Below are 22,638 nucleotides of genomic sequence, written 5' to 3' on the forward strand. Positions count from 1 at the left end.
CGAGCCGGCGTGCCCCGGGGGTGCGAGAGAGACGGACGAGCGGCGAGGGCGGCAGGGGGGCCCGGCCTTGTCTCTCTCGCACGCGGCTAAATTTGAGCGGCGCGAGCCGAGCCAAGCGACACTGTACAACGCCCTTAGAACATTGACAGAGCGAACGTGTGTGTTTACCCACAGGACGTACAAGGGGGGGGGGGAGGGGAGGGCGCATGCTTCAGTTTGTTTACTACGCCGATGACTCCCCTCGGGCCCTCGCCACCTTCCAACGGGCAGCCTGCGCGGTGCACGGTCTGGCCAATTCCGTACCGCGCCATCGCGCCCCCTTTCCTCACGGCGAGGCGCGTGGCCGAACAACGCGTGCAGCGTCTCTCTCGCACTCACGGGGCGTCCCGTGAGGGCGCGAGAGAGACAGACTCTTCCCTGGACACGGCGACACGCTGTCGCGCAGCGGGATCTCTCCCCCGGGGGCGCCGATTAACGCAGCACGCGCAGCGGGCCGCCCATTCAAGCCGAGCCGCGATGACGACACGCCCCGCGGGGCCACGCCAGTGTGGGGCACGCCGGCACGCCGCGGACAGCACGTGGGTGGCGGCAGGTCACGGAGAAGCGGTGAATGCATTTCACCCCGTCCTCCAAGCCGTCGTCCTCGTCTCCCGCCGTTCAGTAGCGGCTCGGGGTGGAGGAGATTCGGGCGGAACGGAGGGGGAGGGGGGAGGGGCGCCCCGCGTCGGCGGCGGGGGCATGCAGGGAGCGCCCGACCCCCGGCCGGTCGATAGCTCGCGCCCATGCAGGGCGAAAAGGGGGGAAGGGGGGGGGGCTGAAAATGGGGAAGGGGGCAGTGCGGGTGAAGAATCACACCAAAAGGAAAAGGGGCCGTCTCAAGGACCGAGTTCGAGAGAGACAGAGAGGGAGAGGGCCTCCACGTAGTTGCAGCGGACACTGTCACTGCAACGGGAATGCTTATCGCGGCACACGGGCCACGTGGGGCGACCGAGCGATGCCGAACAGCGCTCTGGCAGCTCTCTCTCTTGCACCACAGCGCAACGCCCAGAGAGTGCGACTCAGCAGCAGCAGCCAGTGGGGCGCACGGCACACAACACGTGCACAAGGACATTCCAGCGGCAGTAGGCAGCAGGCCGGAGCGTGGCGGCGTGCACGTGCACCGAGAGGGAGGAGGGGGGAGCCCGAAGGGGGACGCGGCGCGCTCAGAGCTAGCAAAGCTAGCGCACCCACCAGCGCTTAAGGCAGGCGTCGGCGGAGAGGCGAGGCGCATCCCAACCCAGGCTGCTTCTCCAATTCAATTTGGCGCCGTCCGCGTGCCTCGGAAATCACGCCACGCCGCGCCACGCCTCGTCAGGGACCGTCGAGCCCCATCCCTCCGGTCCTCCGGGCGCTCCGCCGTAATTTGACTCAATTTATCCGATCTCCACCGGTTTGGGGAGAGGAAGGAGACGCCGGCATGACATGATGCGCCGCTCCGCCATCAAGGGAAGCCGGTTGCACGCTGCACGCGCAAACTCAGACTTGTGGAAACAGTCGAAAACGTTTACAATCGCACGCAGCGCCACAGTCAAGCTCGCCGGCATTCTCACTCTTCGCGCAACGAGTGCAACCTCCCCCCTCTCTCTCTCCCCGACGCCTGGCCTGTTGGATGCGGCGACCAGCAGAGTGTCGCTGTCTCTCTCTCGCACCTGAATACGGGGCGGCCTGCGAGTGCGAGAGAGACAGCGCGACCATCGGAATCAGTCCGCTGCAGCGACCTCACATCGCTCGGCGTCACTCTCGCCGCACTCGCACGGCCTGACGGCATCGGGCACACTGCAAGTCACGCTGTCTCTCTCGCACCGCCACGGGACGTTCCCGGCGAGAGCGAGACAGAGCGACCACGTGATCCAGGCAGTGCAGGCACTGCACGTGCCCCACTGCACTTGGGAGCGTGAGAACCAGCCGGCCTGCCGGCCTGCCCGCTGCAGCCCCCACGCCGAGGCTTGCGCAACGCGCCGCGTGCGCGTCACGCGTGGTCACGCGTCGGTCCGTGCTGCGGAGCCACGCCGGAGAACGCCCCAGGAACCAAGCGAAGAGAGAGACAGAGCACCGAGGTATTGGCCGAGGCGAAGAACAGGGGAGCGAGCGAGACGGAGCGCTACGAAGTACGGTTCCGAACGGACCCGCAAAAGGGGGCCTCGATACAGAGCCCTGAAAAGACGGCGCCCGGAGATGCGGGGGCGGACGGGCCATCGCTCCACCCCCGCGGGCGGGGGCAGCAGCGCCAGCAGGGCCGGGGGCGTCTGGGCGGGCCAGGCCCCGTCTCCACTGAGAGGGCCACGCCACGCCCAAGTTTGGCAATATGACGGCAGGCACGTCCAGCTGGGCGAGCCAGAGCCGGCCAGAGCCCCCGGAACCATTTGCACCAGCTCGGCAGACACCATCAGAGCGGCGCAAAATAAAGGTCGCGACGTCGTCTACAGTCGGCGCCACCAAACCACCCCACGGGGGGTGCCAACCCCCAGGCACGAATGACGTCCAAAGTTAGGCCCGAGCCGCGTTAGCGCGTGGCACGTGCTCCGCGTCGCGACGTCACCCAATTCATTTCCGCGAGCCCTCTCCAATCCGACATCCCCCCGGGACGAGCTCCGGGGCCGCCTGCTGCCCCCCCCCCTTTTCGCCCTTTCATACAAGAATCGCCCGCGCACCGCGTGGAGACAAGGGGAGGGCGGGTGAGGGGGGCCAAACGGGGCACGGCGGATCGAACGGGCCTCCGCGCTTCGGCCCCAACCCCCCCGTCAGCTGATCGCTCTTCCAGGGGCGGGTCCAGGAGGGAGGGGAAAGGGGGGGAGCAGGACCGGGATGAAGAGGAGAGAGAGAGGGGAGGGCGATGGCTCAAGGTCACGCGCCGAGTGGTCCAAGCGCCGCGAATCCAGAGCACCTAGTACGCCAGTACGCCCCCGGGGGACCTGCTGCCGCTGCTATGGCTACGCGGAAGCCAGGGGCGGAAGCGAGGGGAGGAAAAATGGAGGGGGGGGGGGGTCCCACCCCACCCCGCGCGCGTCCCACAGAGGAAGGCAGGTGCGTTATTACCTCAAGGGCGGCCCGAGTCGACCCAGCGATTCAGAAGAGCGCTTCGTTCCCCTCGCACCCTTATGCAGAGCGCCGTGAGTGCGAGAGAGACAGAGCGACGAAACGGACTCCACCGAACCGCTCGGCGGGGCGGAAGGGAAGGGGGCAAGCTGCGCGCTTAGGCCCTTAGGGACGAGGCGGCCCTGCCTGGGGCTGCCTGGCTGGCTGCCTGCACGTGGCCACCGCGACGCGGCGACACCCACGCCACTCGAAACTCGACGCCAGGCACGGCCGCGCACTGCGCACGCACTGGACGAAAGCGGCCGCCCTGCCCGCCCGTCTCTCTCGCACCCTCACGGGACGCACGGGACGCCCCACCAGTGCGACACACTGCCCGGGATGCAGATGCAGGCCGCCGAGCGTGGCGCGCGGGTATCACGTTTGGGGCAACGAGGCCGAGCCGCGACTTGTACCGTATCGCACCCCGCCGGCCAGCCGCGTCGTCCTGTCTCTCGCACTCACGAGGCGTTCCCTGGAGGCAGCTGCTGGAGCGCCGCCATCGCCAACCCATCAACGGCAGCCTCTGGAAGCCCCGGGGGGCTGGAGGGCTCGCGAGCAATCACATCGAGACCGTCATCGTCATGGAGGACCCGGCCCGGAGGACGACCCCCTGCCCTCGCCCGTGGCGGCATCGGTCCGCGGGACGAGGCTCTCTCTCTCTCTCGCACTCGTAGAGCGTCCTGAGTGGGTGCGAGAGAGTGGGTGCCACGCCGCCTCCAGGGCCGAACCGCCAGAGTGGACCCGAGCGTCCGCGTCGTCGCCGACTCGTCGGCACCGCCTTTTGACGGCGAAGCGCGCCGGACGCCCAACCGCCCGGGTGGAACGGCAAGGCAGGCAGGCAGGCACGGACGGGGTGGGGGCGGGGGCGGGGGAAGGGTCACCTTGCAGGCCTTGCAGTCCTGCCGGATGGCGAGACGGTCACAGTTTACGTTCTCGGCGGTTGCACCGCAAAGAGAGAAAAAAAAATTATTGTGAGGTCGAGCACTTTGACACCGGCCGAGTCACCGGTGCGGGTTCTCTGACGTCAAAATTCGGCCACACTTAAAAATAGATTGGAAAATCCCGCTAAAAGCGCGATCCGAAGCTCCCCTGGGAATTTCCAAAAACTGCTTTTTTCGAAAAGATATTTTTTGTACTGTCGGTGCAATAATTTTCCTAACAAGAAATCCTGGGGACTTTGCAAGATTTTTCTAAAATTTAGACAGTGGACAACAGCGTAAACGCCACTGCCCATCGGCGAGCTCGAGCGCCCGGACTGCGTTCACTGATTCACACATGTGGGCAGGCACGGTCACCTGTCCCGCCGAGTGCATACTCGAGCCCAGCCTCTGGCGCCGACACCGCACGGGGTAACGCCGCCCCGTGCCCCCCGACAGGCAGGCAGGCCCTAAGTGCAATCAATCAACAGCGTGCCCAGGAGGCAAGACCACCGCAGCTACCGCAGCGCCGACGGGCAGGGCACTGTGAGGGCACCTCCAGCCCGGAAGGCTTCGGCCCGGCGGTCGTTCGGTTCGGCCCTTCGCCCCGGGACCTGATTCTCGTTAGCGCCGAGTGATGGGCGGCCAAGCCCGGCAAGCCTGGCAGGGCAAGGCGCAAATTGGGGGAACACTGCCATTAGCTGCGGCCATTTCACAGTGGGGGCACAGCAAAAACCAGACAGCGGAAGGGTGTCCCCAGGGACGCAGGCTGATTGCGCGGGTGTGTGAGCGAGCGAGTGTGTGCGTGCACACTGTCGCTTTGTCTCGCTCGCACTCACACTGATAAGCGACGCCCCGCCGATCTGCCCGGGGCCCGGAATCAGCTAGCATGGTGCTGTCTCTCTCGCCCTGACGGGGTGCCATGCGAGTGCGAGAGAGACAGCAGACGAGTCGGCGAAGGGCAACGGACACCTGTTCGCCCCTGCCCCCTTTCGGCCTGTCCGTATCCGTTCCGGCTGGCGGCCGGGCCGGGGGATCGCGGCGGATTAGCGCGCGGAGCCCTCACGCGCGCCAGCACCGTCTTCGTCTTCACGCCGCTTCACGCTCCAAATGTGTGGCCGGGGCAGCACGGACTACACCCGAGCATCAGGCGAGCCGGCCTCTCCGCAAGCCGAGCAGCCCCGTCTCTCTCTCTCTCTCACTCCGAGAGGCGGCCCGTGGGGGTGCGAGAGAGACAGGAGCCCGCTCGATATCAACCTGCCCAGGACACCTGGTCCCTGGTCCGTCAGAGCCGCAGATAGCCAATGAGTCGCGGGATCGCCGACAGTGCAGTGGCGGGGCGGAGACCGGGCGACCGGCACCGGCTCAGGCCGCCGTGAGCTCTGTGCCGTGGCTCTGGCCGCTCTGGCCGCGGTGCCTGCCCGGCCAGGCACGAGAACTGGTTGCAGGCGCGCCGAGAACTGGTTGCAGAGACGCCATGCAGCCCCGTCCCGACGCCGCGGTGCAAGCAGGCAAACAGTGCTACTTGGCCCCTCCCTCGGGCCGGCTCTGGATCCGCCACTGGAAGGGAAGGACCGCGACGACGCAGCCGCGCCGCCATACGCCCCGCGGCAAGCGCCGGTAAGAGGATTGCCACGTTTTCAACTTTTGGCGCCCCAGCGACTCCCAGGCGACTTCAAGCTCCTCAAGGCTTTGACCACCGACGCGGACCAGCGCGTCGGCCACCTTCCGCAGCGCGCAACGCCATTCGCGACATCGCTGTCGTCTTTCAGGTGCGAGAGAGACGGAGCTCTGTTTGCAATTAGTCTGCTAATCCACCCAGATTCCACCTAAATGGACGGGGAAGTTCCTTGTCTCCGCCACTTCAGTTCAAGCCTAACATCTCATGCTCGACTTCAGCTTCAGCACGGAGCAGCAGCTTCAGTTTTACCAGTGTGGGGCGTGCGGCCAATGTACGCGGCGAGGCAGTGTCCTCGTCTCCACACGTTCGCGGCGTTCGCGGCCAGTGAGCGTGCATCGACCCTGGCGGAGCTGGCGGGCCTGTGACGTGTGGCCGCCGAGCCACGCCGCCGAGCCACGCCGCCAGGCCTACTGTGCCGCTAACCACCACGCCGGGCCACTACGCAACCTTGACGCTCGGCGAGCGTCTCGGCGCCGCCGGCCGGTGTGTCCCGCCGCCCCGCCGCCGCGGCCCCCCGCCACGACGCGCGCCGGCCCAGGCAAATGGACCCATGTGTTCGAATTTCGAGACAGCGCGCGAGGTCCCATATCGGCCCACGCCAAAGACGATGACCCCGCCGGGCATCGCACTGGACTCGCAGATACGGACGGCGTCGCTCTGTCCCTCTCGCACTCATGGGGCGTCCCATGGAGGTGCGAGAGAGAGCGACGAGGCGCCTGGAGAAATGGGGAACTTTGGCACGTGTGGTTCGGTCGTGTCATAGACAGCCAGGCAGCCGCGGCCCCGCGGTCCCACGATGGCCCTGCTCGCCGAGCGCGCTCGCGGCAATACGCCGTACCGCTGCAGAGTGGCGCGGCCGGCGGGGGCAGCGGGGGCCACATTGCTGCAAGTGCATGCCAAGTCTTTCCATTAACCCACGCGCAACCTTTCGACGGAGAAGACAACGGCCGGGAAAAGGAGAGAGAGGGAGAAAGAGGAACGAGGAAATGGAACACCGGCGTAATCAACAGTGGTTATTCTAACGGCCCAGCCGGCACGGCAACGCGGTGCTGGGTCGCGACCTTCCGGGGGAGGGGGAGATTTCCAGGACGCACAAGGAGGAGTAGGAGATGCAGAGACGCGGTCACCGGGACACGACAGTAGACATGGTCCCGTTCAGGACCCAGCAGACGAATACCGAGAGACGTCCTAAACGGTCTCGCACCTATACGGCGCGCCCCCACGAGTGCAAGGGAGACAGAGCGACGAAAGCGACTCTCGGAATCAGTCTGCAGGCGGCGTGCGAAGAGACCAAGGTTAGTCTCGATTGGCTTTAGCGGCCGTGGGATCCCGTGGGACGCCGTTCAAGAGGCACCACACGGCAGCAGCCTCGTCGGGGAGGGGAGGGGTCCGGGGGTTCCCGAGGGTTCGCCGCCAGTTCAAGACAATCCACGGCGAGCGAGCAATGAATGGAAGACGACCCGGCCACACAATGGCTTGGGTATCTGATAGGTACCCGGAGGGCCCAGCCGGCCCAGCCCGAGGGGCCCGAGGGGCCGGCCGCCAGCCACCCCGAACAATCATACCGATAACCAAGAGCCCCGCCAAGCGCCCCCACCACCGGCGTGCCGGCCGTGCCATCGTGCCGCGGCAAGTAAGAGGCGCCGCTCCGGCAGATACCCACTCCGAGACTCCAATTCGCTGTCACTCTCGCACTCGCGGGCGGGCGGAGCGGGCGCGAGAGAGACAGAGCGACTCTCTGCAAGCCAGGGCCGGCGGCGGAGCGCGAAGCGAAGCAAGCCAAGCCGTCGAGAGAGACGGAGAAGGACGCCGAGTACGTACAGCGGATCCTACCACAGGTTGCGCCAGCGCACCGCCATACCGCACTGCCAAGAGAGGCATCCGCACCAGCACAGCCAGCACCGCCGCAGCACTCGGCAGCGCCGCAAACGCCACACCGCCACTCGGAACAGTTAACCAAAACAAATCTGCATAAAATTCGAACCGCAGACCGCGCTTTCCACAGTGTGGTCCACAGCGCGTCCCCGTTTAAACTTTTCGCAGCCAGTGTACCGACGCACAGCCCCGGCCGTCCGTCCGTCCTTTTTCGCGAAAAGAACGCCAACCTCGGCGCCAAGAGGCCACGCCCCGCCCCGCCCCGCCCCGCCCGAACCGGCCGGACGACCGGCGCGGCGCCGCGCGGCGGCCCGGTGGTACGCGGCTCTGCGGACGAACGGCCAAAAGCAGCCGGCTGTGAATCACCACGGCCTCTGCGGCTACCTCCGGCCCGGCCCGGCACGCCCGGCCACACACACAGCGCGTCACCTGGCCCGCAAAGTCGACCGACACACTGAGGCGTCAGTTCGCCACACGCCGGCCCAGAGCGTTGTCGCTGTCCCTCTCACTCACGCGGCCTTCCGTGTGGGTGGGAGAGAGACAGCGACTCTCAGTCTGCAGCAGGCCCAGGATTAGATAGTCCCAACAGGATAAGTCGCAACACCGGCAGCAAGCGCGCGGCGGCGCACGTCGCGCCAAACTTGACTCACGGCGAGGCACGGCGTCGACCGCGCGGCGCGCCCCCAGAGCACCCCGACGGCCCCGCGCGACAGAGCCAGAAGACGGACGGGCACGCACTTGGGAGCGACGCGGCCCTCCTTCGGGCCCTGGCCGCGGCAGGCCGACGTCGCCCCCATGGCACGCCGTGCGGGCGCGAGAGAGACAGAAAGCCCTGCTGGGCATCCAGCCCGCTGCTGGAGCGGCCCGGCCCGGCGGCCCGGCGGATCAGGAGGAACTGAATGGGTCATTTCCGGCGGCCCATGCGCCGCAACGCCTCGCCACGCCACGCCGGCAAGGCGGTTGCGCGCTGCACTGGAAGAACGCGCTGCACTGGAAGAACGCGCTGCGCGCCACGCCGGCGACGCCCTCCGCAGCCCGTCCGAGAAAGGGGCGAAGCCGGCAAGAAAAACCCGCAGGGCCGGGGCTCGAACCGCGGACCGCGCCCGGCGGTGGCGGCGCGACTCGGCGCGACCACAAGCCGACGGCAAGCAGTGCAGCGACCACGCGGGGGAATTCTCGCAGTATCGCTCGCCCAGCCGGCCGGCCGGCCTTGACTGCATCGAAAAGGAAAACAATCGGTTCCTGTGCGGACTGATTCCGAGAGCAGCCGTCTTCGTCGTTCCGTCTCCCTCGCACTCGCGTCCCGGACAGGCCCGATGAGAGGGACAAGACGACTCTGCAGGGCGGCGAACAGGGTGCGCGCCAACGCCTTGCCGACTCATTCCGAGCAGGCGGTCTCTCTCGCACCCCAAAGGCCCCGCGAGTGCGAGAGAGACAGAGCCCCGCTCGGCATCAGCGTGCGGGGCGCGGTCTCTGCGCACCTCCGGCGGACGTGGCACACGCACACACTAACACAGTCGTTTACTTAGTTAGGCCCCAGAGCCAGGCCCGCGGGCTCGCCGGCGCGGTCAGCTGTGCCGCTGCGAACGCCACGCCCCGCCCCGCCGCCGAGCGCGGAGCGCCACCCACCCGGATTCAGAGCATAGCGCCCGGCCTCGAGGCGAGCTGCGCTGCGCCACTCTTAAATAAGCAAACCCGGCCAGTCGACCAGCTTGCCAGTGGCGCAGCACGGCCGGCAGGCCACGCCAAGTCAAGGCACCCTGGCGCCGGGGTTGCAGGCAACACGGCCAACACGGTCGCCTCCGCTCTGCCTCTCTCGCACCCCTAACGAGCGCGACACAGGCGACATGACGTCCCTCTCAGCGGCCTGCCGGCCTGCCACTCCACTGCGGACATGATCGACGTGCTCGCGCTCAAGTGGCGTCCGACTCCGTCCGGCTGGCCGACGGGCAGGGCGCCACGCCACTGCCAAAACAACAGGCGCCACTACAGCCGAAAATACTACAACTCGAGACGCAGGCCGCGGTGCCGCGGTGGCAGCCACACTGCCGTTTTCGCGGCCGCGTATACTCCATGACGCGCTCGCCGCGCAGGTGTGTGGGTGCGCGACAGACTCAGGCCCCCGCGAGTGTGAGAGAGACAGGGCGACGAAAACGACTCTCGGAACGAGTCGGCACCGTACGGTGGTATAGTGTCGCGTAAACACGCTCGAAACGACACAACTTGTTGGTGCGACCGGCCACCGCCCTGGCACTGCACCGCCCTGCACTGCACTGCAGGGCGGGGCCGCCAGCCAGTTGCATCGTTACGTCACACTGGCCGCCGGTTCTCCCTGATAAATTGGCACGCGCCGCTTCCATTCGATTCGCCGCGCGCCACAGGCGCTGCACTGCACACACAGACCGGTGTCTCTCTCTCTCTCTCTAGCACCCCTCCGCGACACTGCACGGGTGCGAGAGAGACGGAGCGACGCCGTTGGCCGAGTCGCTGTGCAGGGTACGTGTGCAGCATGCGAGCCATTCACGCTCTCGAAAAAAATGGCATCTCCCGCCTCGCTTGCACACAGGCAAGGGCCTTTACAGTGGGGCAATGTGTGCGAGTGGAGCGGCGAAACGGATTGCGACATTTTCACCCGTCGCCACACCAGTAACAGAGTCGGCTGTCACATTCATCCAGCAGCGCGAAGCCCTGCCCCGGGGCCTTATCAAAACGAAAGCAAAGTTTTGAGCCGTCGCGCGCAAAGTTTGAGGGACTTCCAGACAAAGATTTTGGCGGGCGGCAGCATCGGGGTGGCGGCTGGCGGGGACGGTTGAGTAATCGAAGCGAGTCGAGCGCGAAAACACCTCAAGGAGAGGCCCAGGCTGCCCAGGCCGCAGGCAGACCTGATTCCGAGCAGTGCGTCGACGGGCCGACCCACGAGTGCGAGAGAGAGAGAGACAGTGAGCCAATTCCTTGCTCCTCTTCCCCGCCGTCTTCCAGACAGGTTGCTCCTCTCCGGCCCGCCGCGGCCCGCTCCAGCCAGACTCCAGGTGGGCCGCCGGAATGTGTAGCAGTGTAGCGGACGGCGGGGCCGGGCGATGAGGCAAAGGCCGAATGAAGGCAGAGCGCGGACGGGCCCGGGTTCAACCACCGGCACAGGCAACGCCTTTTTCGGGTGTCCGTCAGACGCGGAATCTCGCTAATTCGTTTCTGAACTGTCGGCGCACAAAACCGTGCCGGCATGCTGGTTTCCGTCGCGCCGTGAGTGCGAGAGAGACAGGCGACATCGAATGCACACGCCGCCTCGCTGTACGGCGACGGCGAGCTGCAGAGCGCTGCAGAGGGGGCGTCGCGGGTGCTCTATCCACCGGCCCGATCGGCTACAACTAACTATGTAGGCCCCCAAGCCCAGCCCCGACAAGCCCCGACAGGCCCCGAGCCAGAGGGGACCAGGGGGCCGCGCACCGCCATGGGGCACCGCGCCGTACCGCGCCACGGGGACGCTTTCTCGCTCACGACGGCGTGCTCGTGCTCGCCCAGGAAAGGGGCGTCGCCTCGATAGCGACACCGTCGCCGGCCTCGCCACCCGCGACGTCCGGGACGCAATCCAGGTGCACGCGTCGCCGTCCTCGACGCCGTCCTGGACGCCGTCCAGTACGTGGTCGTTGCGCGGGGCGGCGCAGGGTCCCCTCCTCGCACGACCCGGGTCAATATTTGACAGCGGAACCGGAAGCGGCGCGGCGGTCGCCACACAGGCAGCCACACTGGCAGTGACTCTGGGCCAAGGCAACCGGGGCAGCAGGGGCAGCGCACGCCGTTCGCAGAATGCAGCTTTCAATTTTCAAAGCCGGCGTCCGGATCATGGCGCAAAGCCATGACTCTAAGGTTGATTTGTCGTGGGTTTCGCCGAGCGCGGTGCACGCCGCAGCACATCGTGCGCCGCGTTTGACACTTGTTATCTGCCCCGCCACGCCCCGCCAGGCCTCGTCGCCCCGCCCCGCCCCGCCACGCCCCTCCCGATGTGTCGCATCGGACCACGCCGCTGTGCCGGCATCTGTGAGGCCGCCGAAGTGGGCGGCACCACAGCAATGCTGCGCGTACTACTCGGAAAATAAAAGAATATAAACAACATTTAAATTTAAAATGGAGCTGCGCTCAAGGGTCTTAGGTTTGCTGGGAAGACCTTGACCTAGACAATTGACAAGGAGATAGATCCCATGAAAACAGAGAACTCCTGGTTTAATAAACAGAGCAGCGATTATGATATTCCATCAAATCATGAAACATACACGCTCTCCAGATTATACAGCCTGGCATGTCCTGCAGGGACTGGCAGGGGCTACAGCGCTACAGGACAGGTCGGAGGGTCAGGAGCAGATCTGACAATGACAGCTCCATCAAGCCCACTCAATAGTTAGCTGTCATGGTCATGGCCTCACTACAAAGTAGCACTAGACACAGTTTTAACCAGCTGATATTGACATCTGAAAAGAAGTATCTCCTGCAAACTGAAACTGGTGTACTGGCTTGGAATGAACGCAGTACTAACTCCTACCAGATTGGGCTCTGACAATGTTTACGTTCCATCAGCAAACTGTCAGATCAGATCAGTCACCAGCCAGGGGACTACAAATGCAAGCCTAGCAAGTGATTTACAACAATAGCAGTCATCTAACTGATTGTCCATTCATAGGCCAAACCAGAGCAGAAGCCTGGTGCTCCGAATCAATGAAAGCAAAGCACAAACTCTGCACAATGACTGAGCCCCTGGGCAAGGATTGTAATGAAAGACTGGTGGTGTGAGGGACCACTAATCCTGGCTTAGCTGCCTGACAGCAGAAACGCCCTTGCAGATACGCCGGCCATCTGACAGCTAGGACAGCACAATTTGTGGCATGAACTCCAGGTGCAGCAGGTCCCCGTAGTCTCACAGCCCTTGAGCCTCCAGCTCTGGCCCAGCAAGAGCAGCGACGCGGCGACTCGGCGGCACCGAGACCGAGGTGCGCCTTTGAGGTTAGACTCTGCTGGCCTGCAGTGCTTTGGCCCAGCCTGGCCGAGCCGGACGGATGGAGCTTGCAACGGCAACGGCTACGGCCAGCCAGACAGGTGTGCCGCCTCCCGTGACCCCAGCCCCCCAGCCCAGCCCGGGTCACCCGCGCCTGGGGCCCCAGGACCAAGACGACCCAGCCCGCCCCACGGCCCCACGGGCCCAACGGGCCCAACCCCTCCAAACTACGGGCGGTACTTACAGTCGAGATGTTTCTTCTTCGGCCCGATCATTTCTTCTGTCGTGGCTTTGCATACCGACTTGGCCAGCCCCTGGCCGGCGATGCTGTGTCGGGCGGCGAGTAACCTGTCACTGATTGTCTGCCCCGCCATGTCGGAGCCGCGGGCCTTTGGTCTTTTACACTCGCGATTCGACTGGGTGACGGTACGGGACGCTCGGCGCCGCTAGATCACTTGGCCTCGGGGCCTCGCGGTTGTCCCTCGCAGAAAGCGGCAGGCCCGAACCGTGTGCACACTGCACAGCACACGGGCAATTCAGTGTAGAGCGGGGCAGCTCTCTGCGCCACTACTGCTCACTGCAGCGAAATGGCGACCAACTGACAAGCAGGTCGTGACGTCACGGCCACGACGGTGGGCAACAACAGAAGTGCCAACGAACGGCCACCCGCTTAGGAGGCGCGTCCGGGACGGACCGGAACGTGCAAGTTTAATTCAAGGGACAATTTACGACTTAATTTCGACGTGCGAATCCGCGAAGCGACGTGTCATTCGGGAAAAGATGATTTCGCTGACTTGACTTGTCTTTCAGGCTGGCCCCCGTCTCACGTCGTCTGCTAAAATGGCCCTGACACATTGTTGGCCGTTCAGCTTGAAACCAGGGCAGGAATTTCCTCGCAAGGAAGCAATTTTACTCAAATGTTTTTTTTTTTACGTCACGGTTTGGTGCTTTGATATTAACTCAGTTGGTCTTGACAACTGTAGAAAGCCATTGGTATTCATTGTGCGTGGTTGGTAGGATCGTATTCGATTCACGGCGCGGAAGGGCGCCAAGTTTGAAAACGATCTTTGTTTGGTTTGGGGAAGTCAGCAGTCTCCTCGGGGTGTTTGATTCAAGGCAAAAATAAAATTCAAAACAGCGGATACATAAGAATGTAGGTTATTATTTTTCTCCTATTATGACCATTTATTACAAACTAAGAATTGCTGTACTGTACTTTCAGGCATGATTGAGCCAAGTCATTAATCAGAGACCCTTGCAAATAGGAAACTCACTTTTAAAGGAGTAACACTTTTCACTGAGATCAAGGTCTTTGCAAAATGCTTATTATTTTATACAAGAAGAAAAAAAGAAACATTGAAACATTTGTGACATTATGAATTTAGGGGTGAAAACTCCACATACAGAAACTGCACATAAGGATCCATTTCTCTTGCAAGCGCTCCTTGGCAAGTGAAAATTATAATTGTCTTGAAATTTAAAATGCATGAGACAAATGGCATTCAAGACATCACTGCAACCAAACAAGTCTGAGATACAAAGGGAATCTTTAGTTTAAACAAAAATATGTACACTATAAGAAAACATAATAATTTGCACAAAAACGCCACAAAAATGGCAAAGCTGTCAAGGTACAAAAGACTCAGCTCTCTTCCATAGAACCTTCAGCTGGACTTGAAAAGAAACATAAGTTACATTAAATTGATTTTACAGGGAAACACAACTAATATATTGCACTATCAGGTTCACACCAAAACAAAAAAAAATTCAAGATTAAAAAAATTACATGACAACAAAACAACTTTAAATATTTTGTATCACATATGAAGTCATCAAACCATGAACACTAGTCCTACATCATGACTAATTTCAAAACTACTTTTTTGGTCAGGTAAGTAAGACTTACAAAATTGCGTTCAGGTAGAAGAAAAAAAAAAGGTTGTCTTGAAACTATAACTAATACTTCTTCAGTGCCTTTCGTATCAAAGCAAGTCTCTGTTTGTGAGCTTCCGTCATAGCTGCACGTTTGAATGGACGAATCTCATCATTACCAAATCCAGGTATCCACATATTCCAATTGCGCTCTGAAATTCCAAGCGATATAATAAGAACAAGTAGAAGTATTAAGTTAAAAAATGTAAAAAGAAAAGTGAGAACACGCCTTACCTAAATGTAGTTGCACGTCCTTGACATCGATTGTGCTTGCTTTGCGATGTTTGGCAAGGAGACTTGCTGAGTTTACAGCAGTTTCTACAAAGTCATCAGCCAGCTGCATGAGCAGTTCCTCTACTTCATCATCTAATTGAACATTGGGGTCAATCTCCCTCACCAAGTCCTGTAATCTTGCTTTGCTCAAAAGCTGGCCCAGGAAAAATTGAAACAGAGTCAGCAAATATACTAAACAATACAGTAACACACCTTTTAATTAAAATTCTAATATACCTGTGCTGGTGCATCAGATACCGTATTAGCTGTCGATGAACTGGCAGCTTGACTTTTGGCTGCTATTGAACTTTGAACAGGAGGAGCAGGCACACTTGCTGTGAGGGCAAAAGTACATTTAAATTCAGAGAACTCAAAGTACTTCCCATATGAATATAGTAGTAATAAAGTATTAATAATATATTTACGTTGGATTGGCGTTGCAGGGATGGTTGGTAGTGTTGGGGTGGCATTGCTGGCTTGTAAAACATTTCCTAGTTGCATAGTTTGCATTGTGTTGGTATTGGGCAATGAGCTTATAACATTAGGGCTTGGGGTAGTGTCCATTGGAGTTGGCAAGGTACTTGCTGGCATGAGCGGCTGCAACAGAAACATGCCATGTTAATAATTAGATAATTATAAATTATTTAAACTTCGATAAAGAATATTTCACAACTTGAAGACATGCAGTACAACACAACATCTTAACTAAAGCTTACAGGAGGTTGAGCAGGCAAGTCCAGGGACTGAGTCGGATCAAGGCTTGGAAGAGACATTTTGTTTGAAACTCTGAAGTCAAACGCTAGCTGCAGGAACCTGAAAAACAAAAAATCCACTTCATCCGGAAAATAGAGGCACGAAAGCATGTGTAATTTCCCAAGAAGCCTTCAGGTTTTGTGACAAAAGAATAATCTAGAAGACAAAAGTAGCAAGACTTGGCTAATAGGCACAGGCTTCCAACATGAAGCACTTCTCGCATTATTGGTAGAAAACACTCAAAACAGAAAAATAAAAGCATAACAAACAGCTTTCTGTCCAGAAAACGAATCAGCAGGTTTAAGAACGATTTCTAACATAGGTAGCAATAATGGAAGAGGTTATGTAGATAAAAAAAGGCACGATCTAGGGTCAAAATAAAGCACAAAAAGACAATTATAAATTTTGGTTAAAAATAAAACCAAACTCCCACAATGGTATGAGTTGTATGTACATGAAAACATCAAATTACCCAAGAAAAATATAAGAAGTGTCACTCAAACAAATTTTATTTGTGTCGACTGCCGCTGTTGTGTGTACTCCGGAGCAGGAAACCCACACAGAAAAACACTCGTAAAATGTAATGACGATCGTGATTGATTAAGTAACAATCGAAATTTTATTTTATTATAATTGCATTAAAATGCTACAGTGTAGAAAATCTTTTGATAAAGTACTTGTTTTGTGCTAGTAACGCAATAAAGTTTTTTGTTATAAGGTTTCATAAACTGCTTTTGTTTGTTCTGCTTCTTCTCTTCTGCTGCAGCCTTAGGAATCACCGCCGTCTCGCGGTTTCCACGGCACACTTTCCTTGTTTTTGTGTCAAATCGGAGACTTGTCACGTTAAAAGACGGCGTCCGTCAACAATGAAGTGACAACAATGCGTCTGGGTCGCAGGTACGCTTCCCTCGAGGCACAAGGTCGGCGAGAATCGGCGACGGCATGAATGGCCGCTCGGGGGAGAACGGGCGAGCGATCCGTGACGTCACGCAGCAGAGGCAGAGCAGACAGCCAATCGCAGACGGCCTCAGCGGCCCCCTTTGCTTCCAAACAGAAACAGCTGTCAGAGAACCTCAGTCGCGTTGCGAACGGCGAAGGCATCGTCCGTGCCGCCCTCGTCGCCAACTTGACGCTGCGTCGAGTGTGTTTTAAAGTGATTTGCGGCCAAATCACGCGTACTGGCTCCATGTTGTAGGCGAGGTTGCCACCTCAGAGTGTTGGTGCAAGTGCCACTTTGGTGGAAAAGTGTTGTGTGATTGTTTGGTTTGTTTCTCTCGGATTTTCTTCATCACCTGGAGTAACAGAAATCTTTTGCTGTATTCGAGATTTCGACCTGAATTGAAGGTATTTTAAGATAGCTCGTATGAATGCATAGTTCATTGTAAGGTTTTTGTTGTGTTATTGTCAGAGAACTTCAGAAAAAAATTAAGCCTTTTCCTTGTTCCTTAGACTATGCGCTAATTATATTTATGAATAGGAAGAACAAATTTAAATATTTAATGAAGGCGTATGATTTGCCTTTGCTAATATCAAAAGATTTAGCAAAAATAGAGTTCAAATTTTTAATTCAAATTCTTAGTTACTTATCCGATTTATTATCTTGATACCATTTTCTAGAAATCGTGTCTTTCGGGATTCTAAATGTCTTTGTTATCAAGTTGATTGAATACATAGCAATTATCGTACTTACCCATTTGAACTACTACGCTGCACTTTCAATCCTGTTAAATACAATATTTTAAAAATTCCCTAGTGCAAGTTTTTCCCTGTACATCTAAAGGTCGGCATTGTCATCCCCCTAATCTTTCTGAGTCTGCGCACTGCATCCACAATAGTTGGCGTGGAAAAATATTGACCGTATTCCGTCTATCTTGCAAGCAAATCTGTGGCCCCTCACCCTCATGAAAGCTGTGTGTCCACGTCCGTGTTATCGGGCAAGGGCCGTGGTGCTAGTGGCTGGTGCAGTGGAAGCAGTGGCAAGCAGGCTAGCCCCAAGTCCGTGTTTTTGTTATCTGTCCCTGCGCTCTTGCCGGTCCCGACGCGTGGCTCGCTCTTCGCCACCACCGCTCGTGCGAACAGTAGCTTCGTCGCTCTGTCTCTCTCGCACTTAAGTGGGAGGCCCCATGAGTGCGAGAGAGACAGAGTCCTCCTGCAGGACCAGCCAGGACGCCCAGCCAGGACGCCCAGGACGCGCGGAGTAATGAGGAGCGCGGACGAATTGTTTATGACTAACAGCCGGGGAAGCCCCTTCCGTTTACATTCCCGGGGGAAGCGCACACACTGCACACACAGAGACAACGCGCCCAGGGAATTCTGCCCTGGTCTGGCAACGCTGCACTCTCAACCCGCGATGTAAACACGCGGGGAACACGCCGTGATGCCCAGTCCGCTCAGACTGCTTGCTGCTGGGTCCAAGCCGCCCCAAGCTCTGCGAAGCTCCCCGAGGCCGGTTCATCTGGCTGGACTTGCAGGTGCGGATCCAGGACTTTTACCAGGAGCGGTAACGTAGCGCTCTTTGCCCACTTGCAGGGGCGAAGCAGTGATTTTGCCCCCACTTGATCCTCCTGGTTCCGCGCCTGCCAGGATGCCGGGGTGAGCAGCTGCATCAGGACGATCTAGGGCGATCCCGACAGTGGCGTGACAAAGGCCGTGATGTCCCGAGCAGGATCAGCCGCCCTCTTACGGAACGCCCCACGAGTGCGAGAGAGACAGAGCGAGGCGGTTTTTGGCGTGTGGCCCAGGTGCGGGGCGCGGGACTTCGGCGGCCCCTTTTCGATTCGGGGCTTTGCCGCTTTGGGGCCGTCGGGGTCGCCGCTGCACTTTCATTGAACCGCGGCGCCGCGCCGTCCACCCCCACGGCCGCCCCACCCCACCCGCCGGCTCCTCCACCGACGCCGTGCTGTTCTTTACGGGCAGACAGCGTTAGGCCCCTGCGTCAATCCGGCAACACTGCAGCGCCGCCGTGCGAGCATGGAGGGCCCCCGCAACCCCACCAGCCAGGCGGCCGGGCCTCTAGCCGACCCACTGTGGGGCCGCCACCGCCATCGCCCGGCTGGGCAGCCTGGCCTGCGCGTGGCGGCCGCCGTGCCCTTTGGCTGCCGGGCCCACTCTAGAAGCCAACCTGGTGGTCGTGGCGGTGGAGACCGTGAAGGCGGTCCCTGGCCGCGGTCAGCCACTGCCGGGGCGGGGACGCAATTTTAGTGGCTAGTACTAGTGGCGCACGAATTCCAGCTTCTGTTGTTTCCAACTGCGAGGGAGGGAATTTAATGAAACTGACCGCTATTTATAGGCGCCGTCTCTCCTGCTGGCTGGCTCTGTCTCTCTCGCAACCATGGGGCGCTCCGTCGCGGTTCGAGGGAGACAGCGCGACGAGAGCACTTTTCGGACGGAATCGTCCTGCTGCCCGCCCTCTGCGTGGGGCCCGTTTCAGCTAGTTTTAGCGTGGCGGTGCACGAGCTCTCCTCCAGGCCTCCAGCCGCGCCTCCAGCCTCCAGCCTCCAGCTTCCAGCGCTCCAAACTCGATAACGATAAGCGCGCCGGGCGAGCGATGCGGTCCGCGGGACGAGAGGGAAAACGGGATAGAAGAAAAATAGAGAGGGCAAAAAAGAACGAAGCGCGGTATAAGCGCGGGAGGAGACAGGTCGCTCCTTTTGTCAGCGGCGCCATGCGCGGATTCCCCCCCCCCCTCCCCTCTCTCGGCCCTCTCGCGTTCAATATAAAGCATGAGAAGGCCGTTTACGCCGCTTTGTACACTCCCCCCTCCCCCTTGTATGAAGTCGCTGGTATGACACCCGCGCCTTTGTCGACCGCGCCGTCCCGTTCGACAAAACCTTTCCAGTGGAGCGGACAGGGCCGCGGGGGGGGGGGGGGCATCGCATTCATACGGCGCATACGCCCGGGCTGCTTTTCTCGCAAGGTGGATGTGCGCGTGCAATTCTTGGTTCGCGGCACTCGCACATTATTACTGTTGTTGTTGTTGCTGGGGACGCATCGAGTCGGTGGCGATGTTGCCTGCGGCGTTTCGCTTTGGTATGGCCGGACTGGAGGAGAATGCTGGAGAATCCTGGATTGAAAGGGTCTCTGAAAAAAAAATCGCAGAGGCGTCTGCAGGAATAAGGGTCCCGTCCCTGCGGACGGTTCTGTGGGGGTAGAGCAAAGAAAGGGGGGGGGGGAATGCCAAGGGTCGTGGTGGGTTCTAGAGGGTTCTGGGGACCTTGGTGGCACCTGGACTGTGCGCGGGTCGGGTCCGCGTGACAGGAGCGAACTTTGAGGAAGCGCTGCGTCGTCGTGGTCGTCACTGCGGCCTGACAGTTTGGTCTACGTGCTTTTGCCTACTTTTCTATCAAGCAGCGTGGAGTCTCTCAGTCTCTCTATCGCGTTGACGGGGTCCGCGGCCTCGCGCCGTGTTTGCAGCATGGGAATCCGCGCCGCTCGGCCTCCGCCTTATTTTCGTTTTCATTCCACTTTCCCCGAATTTGGTTCGAAGCGGCGCTGCTTTCGCGGGTCGTGCCAGCATCTCCCGCCTCGCGTCGTGTGAACCGCGAACAACGGTCAAGCAGCGGCGAGCAGCGCGGCGACGTGTCAACAAGGGGCTGCGGACGCCGCACTCTCTCTCTGTCGCACTCGAGGGTCTCCCCGCGAGGGAGCGAGAGAGACACCGACAAACCGACCTTCCGAATCGCTCGGCAAGGCGCTCTGCTTCCTCTTCTCCTTCTTCTCCTCGGGCTTTAGCAGCAGTTCGTTGCGTCACTCTACTCGTGGGAACCGAGGCAAACTCTTGCTTCTTTCTCCTCGTTCTCGTTCGGACTCTATTTACTCCTGTCTGCCTCTTTGACGCGGGGGCCGCGGAGGTGACAGCCGCACGCCGTGGGTAGGGTACCCAGTTTGAGTTTTACGTGCGGCCAACTCGCTAACTCCGCACCGTGGTGGTGCCCAGTCTTCGTCCGCTGTGTTGTGTTTTTGCTCCGTATGCGGGTTTGCCCGCTACACTGACAACTCACGCGCGCGCACTCACACACACACTCAAACGCTCACACAGATGCGGTCAATGTACCCTTCATTTTGCGGGCACGCCATGGTGTGGATTCATGTGTCTCGGTTTAAAGGCCCCTCCCCCTTCCCCTCCCCCCGGCGACCTCCGCCTCCGCGGTTTGGATGTCGTCGCGGAGACTTTGGCTGACCGCGAGTGTGTGGCCACACATGTTGCAACGACCCGATAAGGCTGGGGCTCGGCTGCAGACTGATTTCGAGAGTCGTTTTCGTCGCCCTGTCTCTCTTGCACCTACACGGGGCGCCCATGGGTGCGAGAGAGACGCAGCGACGAAACGGCTCGGGAATCAGTCTGCGGGGCCGATTGGCCGACTTGCTGATGCCGTAACGCGGCGCTGACCTGCGGCCACCCTCGTCGTGCTCCCTGCACCGCCGTGCCGAGCCGTGCCGAGCCGCGGTCGTTGTCCTGGCGGTGGAGACCATGGCCGTGACGGGGGCTGCTGGGCGCGCTGGCGGGGCGCCGAATGAGCCCTTGGAGCCCCCCGTCCTGGAGGGGGGCCTCTCGACGCCCTCGCCGGTCTCGCCGGGGCTGCGGGGGCGACGCTAAGCGGATCATCATCCTGCCATATTGATCGTCCAGCAGCCAGCGCGCCAGCGGCCGCCCGGGAAAAGGGTTACAGTGTGTGGGAGGGGTGCGCGACGGCGCGTGGCGCTGGACGCGCTGCGTGGAGGCTTACAGCCCTTCCAGCCTTCCAGCGCGTGCAGCCGCCAGGTGTTTGCGGTCAGGACCTTTCGCCGACCCGCGCCTTGTCCGACAGTCTGGGGCAAAGCAGATTTTGTCCTCTCGCAGCAGGTGTGTCTTTTTGCCTAGCTTTCAGACGGTCAGTGGAGGGCCTCCGCCTTGCTCGCCCTCCTCGCCGCTGTGTTCGTGGTGGCGTGGTGGCGCTGGTCGCTGCGAGGCTACGGCGGTGGCGCGTCGCGTCCACAGCGTCCCACGTTGGGGGTGGGAGGAGAGGGAGTCTGCCGTCTGCAGCGCGCGGCCAGCGAGCGATATTGAATTTTACACTGTGCTTTGTTTTTGCTTCCCACGGCTTCGGCGATCGCTGGTCCCCCCCCCCCCCCCCCAGCCAGCCTGGGGCCCCAAGGCGCGGATGGATGGACGGGTCAGGGCGGATGGAATGCCTGGCTAGGCTGGGAATGCCGACGCCGTTGCTTCGGTTTCTCGCCTGCTGTTAGGGTGGCGTGGTGGCACCATGGCGATCCCACTCGGGGGGGGGGGGGGGGCACGGCAGGTGGCGGCTGTTGACAGGCCGGGGGCAGTCTGCGCCGTCAACACGGGCTCCGTGAGGGGCAGGCGGGGGCAGGGGGGCCGCGGCGCCGGGGGCGGGGGTGGCTATGGGGTAGCCGTCGCGCCGCGCTCCAGACTGCCTTCCAGGACCTTCCAGGACCTTCCAGGTGCGCCCCGCAATGAATCAGCCCCTCCCCGCCTCTCGCCTGGGTGCATTCCAGGCGCTGACGTCACGACCCCCTCCCCCTTTCTCCCCTCACGACTTGTCAAAAGACCGCTTGAACCCTGGCGCCACTCGGCAGCCCTCGCGCGGTTTATTTTTCAGGCGCGTCCTTTTGCGCTTGTTCGCACCGGTGGCTTCAAAGGCGCCTTTGGCGAGCCTTTGGCGTCTCGAGTGCCGTGCTGGACGTCCGCTTGTCCGTCCGTCCGTCTGTCTGTCTGTCTGTCCGACTGTCTGGGTTCTGTTGCCTGCGGTGCTGCGGCGGGGTGTAGAATCCTGTGATCTCCGGCGCCGCCCCCGCGCCGCCCCCGCACCTGGCTGGGCCTCCCCGGCCCCCGCGCCTCCGTCTGGGATAAAAGGGTAATCTTACTGGGATTAGACGCGCAGCCTTTCCTTCTGGCGGTGGTCTAGCCGGTCCGGCCGCCTCCACCAGCTGGGCGCCCACTGCAGGTCATCCGACACCGGCGCCCTTTCGCCCTCTCGCCCAGCTTGTCCAGCCAGCAGCTCGCTTCCGCGGACCGCGCGCCCTCGTTAGCTCGGTCCCTCTCGCACTCCAGCGGCGTGGCGTGGCGGTGCGAGAGAGACAGTTTGGAGCCCCGCCCCCGCGTGACC

General features: G+C 60.5%; 2 protein-coding genes and 1 long non-coding RNA gene across 10 annotated transcripts in view; 1 reads left to right on the top strand and 2 right to left on the bottom strand.

Moving 5' to 3' along the window:
* LOC117652558 (phosphatidylinositol-binding clathrin assembly protein LAP) overlaps positions 1-13,217 on the bottom strand; it is a 26,303-nt gene extending 13,086 nt beyond the window's left edge. Inside the window, exon 1 of one of the 7 annotated variants that reach the window (XM_034397575.1) lies at positions 12,816-13,197. In XM_034397575.1, coding sequence (XP_034253466.1) covers positions 12,816-12,945 — 130 coding nt within the window. In that variant the 5' untranslated portion in view covers positions 12,946-13,197. Of the gene's footprint in view, positions 1-12,815 lie in introns of all 7 variants that reach the window. The other 6 variants (XM_034397572.1, XM_034397569.1, XM_034397574.1 and 3 more) reach the window with 6 other exon arrangements.
* Positions 13,218-13,713: 496 nt separating this feature from the next.
* Positions 13,714-16,460, bottom strand: LOC117652559 (transcription initiation factor TFIID subunit 12-like). Of its 2 annotated transcripts, none has more exons than XM_034397577.1 (6): positions 16,340-16,460; positions 15,493-15,589; positions 15,202-15,373; positions 15,014-15,111; positions 14,738-14,930; positions 13,714-14,655 (listed from the first exon to the last, which is right to left on the bottom strand). In XM_034397577.1, the coding sequence occupies exons 2-6, from the start codon at positions 15,547-15,549 to the stop codon at positions 14,528-14,530; spliced, it is 648 nt and encodes a 215-aa protein (XP_034253468.1). In that variant the 5' UTR covers positions 15,550-15,589; positions 16,340-16,460; the 3' UTR covers positions 13,714-14,527. The 2 variants fall into 2 exon arrangements, with proteins under 2 accessions (XP_034253468.1, XP_034253467.1); XM_034397576.1 differs by lacking the exon at positions 16,340-16,460 and adding an exon at positions 16,002-16,157.
* A 114-nt stretch (positions 16,461-16,574) lies between these two features.
* LOC117652563 overlaps positions 16,575-22,638 on the top strand; it is a 44,607-nt gene continuing 38,543 nt past the window's right edge. Inside the window, exon 1 of the long non-coding RNA XR_004588170.1 lies at positions 16,575-16,873. This is a non-coding gene — a long non-coding RNA (uncharacterized LOC117652563). The remainder of the gene's footprint in view (positions 16,874-22,638) is intronic.

The sequence above is a fragment of the Thrips palmi genome, unplaced genomic scaffold, assembly GCF_012932325.1.
Source record: "Thrips palmi isolate BJ-2018 unplaced genomic scaffold, TpBJ-2018v1 HiC_scaffold_7, whole genome shotgun sequence".
In the NCBI taxonomy this organism is placed as follows: Eukaryota; Metazoa; Arthropoda; class Insecta; order Thysanoptera; family Thripidae; genus Thrips; species Thrips palmi.